Source organism: Branchiostoma belcheri, unplaced genomic scaffold (genome assembly GCF_001625305.1).
Source record: "Branchiostoma belcheri isolate BF01 breed outbred unplaced genomic scaffold, Haploidv18h27 scaffold42, whole genome shotgun sequence".
NCBI classification, from domain to species: Eukaryota; Metazoa; Chordata; class Leptocardii; order Amphioxiformes; family Branchiostomatidae; genus Branchiostoma; species Branchiostoma belcheri.
Genome location: NW_017804043.1, coordinates 1440756 through 1449294, shown reverse-complemented (window position 1 = coordinate 1449294; position 8539 = coordinate 1440756). Strand labels below are relative to the sequence as shown.

The 8539-nt window shown below is 42.5% G+C and overlaps 2 protein-coding genes across 2 annotated transcripts in view; one reads left to right on the top strand and one right to left on the bottom strand.

Moving 5' to 3' along the window:
- Nucleotides 1-237: 237 nt before the first annotated feature.
- Nucleotides 238-1242, top strand: LOC109478131 (asialoglycoprotein receptor 1-like; the record flags this gene model as incomplete). The annotated part of the gene is made up of 2 exons (XM_019779620.1): nt 238-397; nt 852-1242. Coding segments are annotated over 2 exons (330 nt in total), but the record flags the coding sequence as incomplete, so codon positions are not given.
- A 95-nt stretch (nt 1243-1337) lies between these two features.
- LOC109478130 (3-ketoacyl-CoA thiolase B, peroxisomal-like) overlaps nt 1338-8539 on the bottom strand; it is a 10567-nt gene continuing 3365 nt past the window's right edge. Inside the window, exons 2-13 of the mRNA XM_019779618.1 lie at nt 7205-7298; nt 6851-6908; nt 6490-6569; nt 6199-6241; nt 5738-5839; nt 5384-5464; nt 4883-4979; nt 4342-4435; nt 3698-3877; nt 3151-3206; nt 2741-2886; nt 1338-1980 (exon numbers count right to left, since the gene is read on the bottom strand). Coding sequence (XP_019635177.1) covers nt 1899-1980; nt 2741-2886; nt 3151-3206; nt 3698-3877; nt 4342-4435; nt 4883-4979; nt 5384-5464; nt 5738-5839; nt 6199-6241; nt 6490-6569; nt 6851-6908; nt 7205-7298 — 1113 coding nt within the window. The 3' untranslated portion in view covers nt 1338-1898. The remainder of the gene's footprint in view (nt 1981-2740; nt 2887-3150; nt 3207-3697; nt 3878-4341; nt 4436-4882; nt 4980-5383; nt 5465-5737; nt 5840-6198; nt 6242-6489; nt 6570-6850; nt 6909-7204; nt 7299-8539) is intronic.

The following is an 8539-nucleotide window of genomic DNA, read 5'->3' as shown; positions in this document are numbered from 1 at the left end:
GGGGTGAGCCCGAGGGGAACTTGGCTGGCCCTAGAACATTGGGTTGGGTGTGAAAAAAATTCCAGTGCAAAAAAGAAACCTTGATAAAAAAAGCCTAAAAAAGCCATAAATAACCCCAAACCAAAACCTCTGCTTCCGTAAGCTTTTGGTCATATTGACTCAAATGCATTTCTGTGAATTTCCCAAAAAGACAATCAGGCTGTTTACATCACATCACATTACACATCACACATCGAAAAAACCTTTATGCAAGCGGCTGCGACCTGTCTGTCTGTCGGTGGAGGCACCCTGGCTATGCCTCGTGATGCCAACATCAACACTTTCCTTTTCTCCATCCTTAAGGCAGTAGACCGCTATAAAAACTACTGGTTCGGATTACATGATCTGGTAGATGAAGGTAAGCTGTGATGGAATTGTTACTAGATATTTATAAAAATGACTTATGAATGTAACTGCCATCTTCTTTTAGAAAGAACCATCTTCTATTGTACAGTTGTGTTACTGTAATGAAATCCACAATTCAGCAATTCAGATTTTAACCTGAAGAAACCATTCATTCATTCATTCTTCACTCACTCCCCTATCCCCTACTTGGCACATCTGCTAAATCAGCGGTTAGCCCATTGATCTGATGACAATGTATTCATTTTATATGTATATTAATTCACTAACCCCGACCAGTACAACGAAGCATTTCCAAAACATCCTATGATAAGTGTATTTTAATGTCAATAATTGACAATGTTTGTCAATGTCATGTATATTTTAAACTGTTTGTAAATTCAACAAAATTCAGGCTAGTATGTAAGTCTACAAGTTGAATAAAGATTCATTCTCCTTCATTTGTTTAGGTAAGTGGGAGTGGGTGGATGGTACTGATCTGGGGACCGGCTATAGCGCGTGGCGGGAGGGCCAACCGGACCAGTGGGGGGACCAGGACTGTGCTATGTACAGAGACGATCGCTGGGTTGATGGGGCATGTCACTGGAAACACCCGTTCATCTGTCAAGTCATCCCATAGAGCAGTACCCTGGATGCCAGACTTGTATCAAACTGCTAACCCTTTCCCTTCGGCAGCCAGAAGCCCTTCGCCCGCCCGTCTAAATTACCGCTACGGGGGTGGGGTTGAGCCCGAGGGGAACTTGGCTGGCCCTAGAACATTGGGTTGGGTGAAAAAAAATTCCAGTGCAAAAAAGAAACCTTGATAAAAAAAGCCTAAAAAAAGCCATAAATAACCCCAAACCAAAACCTCTGCTTCCGTAAGCTTTTGGTCATATTGACTCAAATGCATTTCTGTGAATTTCCCAAAAAGACAATCAGGCTGTTTACATCACATCACATTACACATTTATTGTCACTGTATACATCACAGTATACATATCCTCAAGAAGAAGATACATCATATGACTTATTCTTGATATATTAACCATTAGAGGAGCATTCTCATGGTCTAGAAATTAGACAGTATATTGCAAACAGCATACTTGTAATAATAAGTATCCTTTATTTGTGTATCAACCCCATTCCTCTTGAATATTGACATCACATTGTATCATGAAGATTTTACATTTCCTTTAATTTATAATACGTTTGTTTCAAGGACATATGGAATTAGGTTAATCTTTGCATCAGAATCTGATCTTTAGTCTGTGTGTCACACATCAGATCAAGCTTTTGTCTTGAATGTTAAAGACATTCCATCATAATTATCTTCTGTTAAAAACACTCTTATTCACATGTGAAGCTGTCACTGTGTCTGTGTATTGCCTTTCGTTACAATGGTTAATTAAATATAAAATGATCTTTCATCACATATTTGCTGTACATTCTTTCACAAGTTCTGGCTTTGACTGTTGGTTTGTAAAGATCTGGAATCCGACATAACATTCATTGCTCCTTCAGGCCTGAGGTCCAGGGTACTCGATGACTGCAGCTGCCCCCATGCCTGTTCCAATACACATGGACACAACACCGTACGCCCTGCAACAGAGAGGAAAAACCAATCAGGCGAAACTGTCAAAAGTTCAAGCATAAAAGAAGATATAGTCCTCACAGGCATGCTAGTGTTTTAAAGGGACAACCTTAGATTAACACTACATTATCATAAAACAAAATTAAATGTGTAAACAGTGACATTTTCTAACACAGTCCTTGGCACTTTTAAGCCAGCAGCAGCAAACAAGAAGGTTATGTATCAGTAGTATTTGTTTGTGAACAGCATAACTCAAGAAGCTTTATATGCATTGTCATGAAACTTTGTAGGTGGGTAGGTCTTGATGAGACCTAGAAATGATTAGACTTTGGGCCCTCTGGCAGCTTTCATTGGTACTGCAGCAGAACTTCTGGTTGTTTTCTTGTTTGGATAGAGTTACTTCTCTGAACTCTACAAGACTTAGTTCAAGTTGACTTTCTAACCTCTTTCCCCTCCTCCTGAGCTCGTTGAGCAGTGTAGCGATCTGTCTGCTGCCTGTGCATCCCAGTCTTGACTTATCTAACTTGTTCTTCTAACTCCATGGTCTAACTTTTGTTTCCTTTAGGACTTTCAATACATTTGTCTCCACTTATGTACACATCAATCTATAGGTGATAGTGATAAACCTACCTTTCTGACAACTCTCCAGTGTCACTGACAAACTAAAGGTAGTGGATGCTACCTGAAACTTCTGACCATTTCCAAATCATATCCAGTTGCTTGGGTAACTGTTTTTTGGCCTATCTACGTTCAAGTTGATGTTCTGACCTCTTGCCCCTCCTCTTGAGTTCGTTGAGCAGTGTAGCGATCTGCCTGCTGCCTGTGCAGCCCAGAGGATGGCCCAGTGCGATGGCTCCACCGTTTGGGTTCACCTTCTCCCACGGGATACCCAGCTTGTCTACAGAGAACACGGCCTACAGAGGAGATAGACCATTGAAGACTTTACATCCAACACCAAAAATTTGTCACCTAGAGCTTTCAACCAGTCACTCTGGTCTTCCTCAGTAGACTGTGACGTCAACACTGGGTGAAAGGTATCTGGTAAACGATGTCGGTCCCTGTCGCGGTCTACCAGATACCTTTGATCCAGTGTTGACGTCACACTTCAAAAGTTTTAACTCTAAACATATGACATCCAACACAGATGAACTTTCATATGATATGAACTTTCAACTTACCTGACTGGCAAAAGCTTCATTCACCTCAAAAACATCAATGTCATCAACAGACAGACCTACATGTAGATAATAGACAAGAACATTAAGTAAAACATGGCAGAAAGATATTTTTAACTATAAGTAAAGAGATGAAGAAAAAAGACCTATCCCAACTCTACACTGGGCATGCTAAGGATTTGACCACAGAACTTTTACTTCTAAGGTTTAACTTAATAACCTTAACCACAGTAATCAAGCAGACTTTCGGTGCCTGCAAAAGACCAGGCAGTAAATTGGCCAGGCAGTATCAAATTGGCCAGGCAGTATCCATTGGCTAATGGACACTCCTCTGGGCAATGGATACTGCCTTGCCACCGTATGATCTGCTTGGAGATTAAACCACAGTGTCTTCAGGCGATTAGCCCATTATTTACCTGCTTTCTTCAGTGCCTTAAACAACTTCAAAATCTACATAATAAAAGATAATTGTCTAAAACAATAGCTATATCTAAAACTATGTCTGAAGGGTTTGACTTGTCCCGCCTTTTCCAAAATTTTAATCATTTACCTGCTTTCTTCAGCGCCTCTGGTATAGCGTAGGCAGGTCCGATGCCCATGACATCAGGAGGCACGCCGACCACAGCGTAGCTGCGAATCACACCAAACACGGGCAGCCCGAGTTCCCGCGCCTTGGAGCGCCTGGCCACCAGGACTGCAGCCGCGCCATCACTCACCTGGCTGGAGTTACCTGTCGGAGGAAAAATTCTCATCTAAAAAAGTCTACCTGTCGGGGGAAAATGTATGAGAAACAGAAGAAACAGAAGAATAGCCAGCAGACGCACAATATCACAGAAAGCAACACAAAGTAGCCCTGCCGGTCTATAAACTCATCTTATGCCCACACCGCGCCAATCACAACACTCCAACACAAATTCCTACAAGGCTCTACCGTTTCACAAAGGCTGCTACAGATATTTCTATTTCCCTCAGACTCTCAGGGATTGGAACGCACTTCCTCAGGCCATAACAGAAATCACAAAGCCTGGCAACTTCAAGGAAGCCGTACACCTGAGGAAACAATAAGGGTGCAGCGCACTCCCCCCCTGAGCATCTTACACCAACAGAGGGGTGTTGCACAGTATTTTATCAAGATCCAGAAAAATAAATGCCTCTAGAATACCTTGGAGTGCCAATCGTGAAGAAGGTACAAACCTGCAGTTGTGCTGCCTCCCTTTTTGAAAGCTGGAGGAAGTCTGGCCAGTTTTTCTTTAGTGGTCCCTGGGCGGACACCATCGTCTTTGGTCACCTGGAGAAATAGTAAGGAACATGTCAAGAGAATGTTTTTCTATTGATTTTGCTATAGTTATAACAGTTAACTTTTATAACTTAAAGAGAATTTATGCACTGCAGTTGCCAAGAGAAAAAAGGTCAATGCTTCATTTTGGAAAACTGCAAATTTTTATCAGTTACTGTAATGTATGATTCAATTTGGAGAGATAAACAAGACTTACAGTGGTCGAATGAAAGCTCATCTGTGTTTAGTTCATGATGTCAGGAGTGCATCAAAAGTGGCGGAAAGACACACTTTTGATGCCCTGCTGACATCATCACATTTTCGACTTCTGGAGAGTCAGCGAGTGCATCATACATGACGAAGGTTGACGAGAATCAACCAAAAATTTACAGTGAGTTCCCTTCTTGTGTTAGAACAAAGCCTGAACTCTATAACTACCGGACCGGGTATAAGACTTACAGTGATTTGTCTCTCCTGTCCGTCCTTGTCGACTATCTTGGTCTTGACAGGAACAATCTCGTCCTGGAACAAACCCTTGTCTGTGGCTGCACAGGCCCTGTAGGGGTGGATAAAAATGGGGTTGTGTGGCGTAAATGGTAGCGTGTTCGGCTCAGGACCAAGAGGTCGCAGGTTTGAATCCTACAGTACCATGTCACCGATCTTGTGCCCCTGGGAAAGGCACTTTACAGGACTTTCCTCACTTCACTCAGGTGGAAATGAGTACCTAGCTTAAATGGTTAGGGATGTAATTTGGATAGGACCGTGTTTGGGAGAACCACACCCCACGCACATTTAAGAACCCACCACACCTTTAGAAGAAGACTAGGGGCATGCCCCAGTGTAGGATGGTTCCAATTATACAGCCCAATTATACAGTGAAGCAGAATTATCAGCAAGTTGATGTTGGCTACCTTAAACCCCAAAGACAAGACAACGACAAGTATGAGATCCGAGCCTCACCTCTGCTGAGAGATGGCAGCAAACTTGTCCTGTGTCTCACGAGTCACACCAAATCTCTCGGCTACGTTTTCTGAGGTGATCCTGGAACACAAGAAACAAACACCTGACATGCCACCAATCTTGTACCCTTGGGAAAGGCACTTTACATGATTTTCTTCATTTAACTCAAATAAAAACTACTATAGTCTGTCCTGTATATGTTTCTATGTGTGGGACACAACACCAGCGCAGCAACAGCTGCCCGTGTCCCTCATGTATTGTGACAATTTCAACAAACCAAACCAAATCAAATCAAATGATTTGAGTGATAACATGTAGTTTTAATTCTTTATCATGTCTTTGAAGTTTACCTACCCCATGGGAATGATGCAGTCTCTGGCCTTCTGGTACTGGAAGTTGTCCGGGTTCAAGTCTCCTGCGTCACCGCCCTGCTTACGCTTACTCATGGACTCCACCCTGAAATACACAAGGTATTTCTCATGACAACTCATGACTTATGGTAGCATTGCAGTGGTTAGCCACCCTGCCTCTGGACTAAGAGGTTAGGGGTTCGAATCCCAGCTGTTACCGCTCAATCAATGTGGACACTTCTGTAAAGTGTCGCAGTCCTAAGGACAGGACGTTAAGCCATGGTTCACTGTACGTTGTGCATGTCAAAAAGAGCTAGGGGAATTTCTGTATTGCTTTGAATATAAAAGATGCAACAGAAACATATCAGTTCAGCACATGTATTCAAGAGCCTTTATGATGTTTTTGCTTGATTTACTTCCAAGATTCAAACCATTACTAATTTACGTAAATAGATGACCACTCACCCTGCACCAATGCCTATGTCACACACTCCTGCCTTGATACTGTCTGTAAGGTAAGACATAGTAAAAGGAAATTGGTAACTGGAACGTAACATTATTTGCAAAGCAAATACATAATATAATGTGTTCCTTTACATGGTCTAACCTAAAAAAACACTGTTTATTCTTACTCAAACACATTGCATATATACTAGTACATGTATATCTCCCTCTGTACCTTGAAAATGTTCCAACAGCTGTTACAAAATTGTAACATTTAAACTGTGACAGTCATAAGAACAGAGTCTATCTTACTGGCAACATGCATCACAGCCTGTAGTCCAGAGGAGCACTGTCTGTTACAGGCACTCAGAGGGACAGTCTCAGGGATGCCCCTAGGAAAAACACAACATCTTTCAACTTTCTATACCCCGACGAAAAAGAGAGATTGACATTAAAGATAATTACAATGTAACAATTTGAAGTCAGAGAATATCGCAACGGAGTCAATAAGACAATAAACATGTGATACTCATAGAAACGAAATGATCTACTTCGATATACATGTATTTTTTTCTAGCTTTCTACGATCTACAAGTGTAGATACTTGAGCTGTATTGTAGAACAATAATTGTCTTAGGAAATGTTGACCAGAGCATAGCATACTAGTACTTACGCCACAAACTGGGCAATTCTGAAGACTGCTGGCCCTGCACCTGGCTGGAGTACATTACCTGCGGGCAATATACATGTAACATTAGTAATAAATTCAACATTTCTTCCAGTGTATGCAAGATGTTCGTTGGATGTTTGGCCACCGTCTCATAAGCATTTTGCCTGTTGCAGAGGACACCTTTTCCGACATAACATTTGGAAACTACAGACAGGACGTTAACCTTATATACGCGAAGACAACCTTATATGAGACATTCTGCTGAAGTGCTATATGCACAATACATTACGGATTTTGAGCAGGTGCAGTACGTTCTGCCGACATGCTTCTAGGTGGAGATATGAAGCCATGACCTACCCACACAGATGTCTCCGATGTCAGTTGGGTTGACATTGGTTCTCTCCAGGGTGGCCTTCAGCACCGACACCAGAAGGTCATCCGGGGTCGTATCCTAAGGAAACACCATGCAAGCTTAAGGCATTAGTGATCACTTTAAAGTTGTCAAATATCGTGTTATAATAGCCATAGTTATTCATTCTATTAAATAGTGTTATACATGTAAAAAGAATTTTTCAGCCCCTGATGCCAAACATTTACTCAATTACTGTAATTATGGGTTCACCACACCACGAAGTGGTGTGGTGAAACCATATTGCTTTTTCTGATGTTTCTTCTTCTTCTTCTCCTCCTCCTGCCATTTTTAAAATGGATTCAGCTTCTTCATTTTAGGGCCTAAGGTCCTGAAATTTGGTATGGAGGTACAGTGGGCAAATACCCCTAGGCGTTTTTTAAATTTTTGTGATACAAGCTTTTACAATCGTTTTATTTGCTTTTTTAGCGGTCCCCATAGGAAAGTACTGTGGGGGCGCGCGCGCGTGACGTAATAAGAAAGGAATTCGGCGGTATGCCCATATATGGGCATGCAAGCATGAACCTGACGCAGACCAATCTATTCTTCTTGCTGATTGGCTGTTGGATTTGATTGGATTAACTCAATTAACACCTGTTCAAAGCCATTCCATTTTGACAGTATGAACTCAAGTGTTTTGGTAGGTACAGCACAGGCCACGAAATACGCATCAATTTTCGAGGGACGTTCTGCGGGAGAGTGCAGGACGCTGTGCGGGACTTCCCTCGGGAGAGTGCGGGACGTCCTCCGGGAGAGTGCGATACGTTCTGCGGGAGAGTGCGGTACGTCCAGCGGGAGAGTGCGGTAAGTTCTGCGGGAGCCAGACATTTTGCTCTTCTCTGTTGGAACAACGCAAGTTGGAGGTCAATGACCTGCGCCCGGCGTGTAAACAAAAAAGTTACTCGCGCGTCACGGTATCAACAATTTTCCGCAATCTTTACCAACTAGTATTATCTAGGTTCTGTTATCGATCTCCGAAGAATCACCAAAATTGTAGAGTGCACAGGCGTTCGTTTGTTGTTGCTGAGAACATCGCGAGACGGTTTCCTGGCGAGCGTCGAGGGCTTGCATGCCCGATAGTTTTCGAAGATTGGACAGGGAGCGGCTGTAATATCAAAGGAGCCGGCGGCTTCTGCTAGTAGGGTTGATAGTTAAGTAACATCAAGGTGGTTCAAAAGCAAACCTGATAAAGAAGGAAACCCCGTAGTTAATAGTTGAAAGTCTTGGTGCCTTGAAGCGATCGATACCGCCATGCTGTTTACTTTTTATGACATACAATGCAG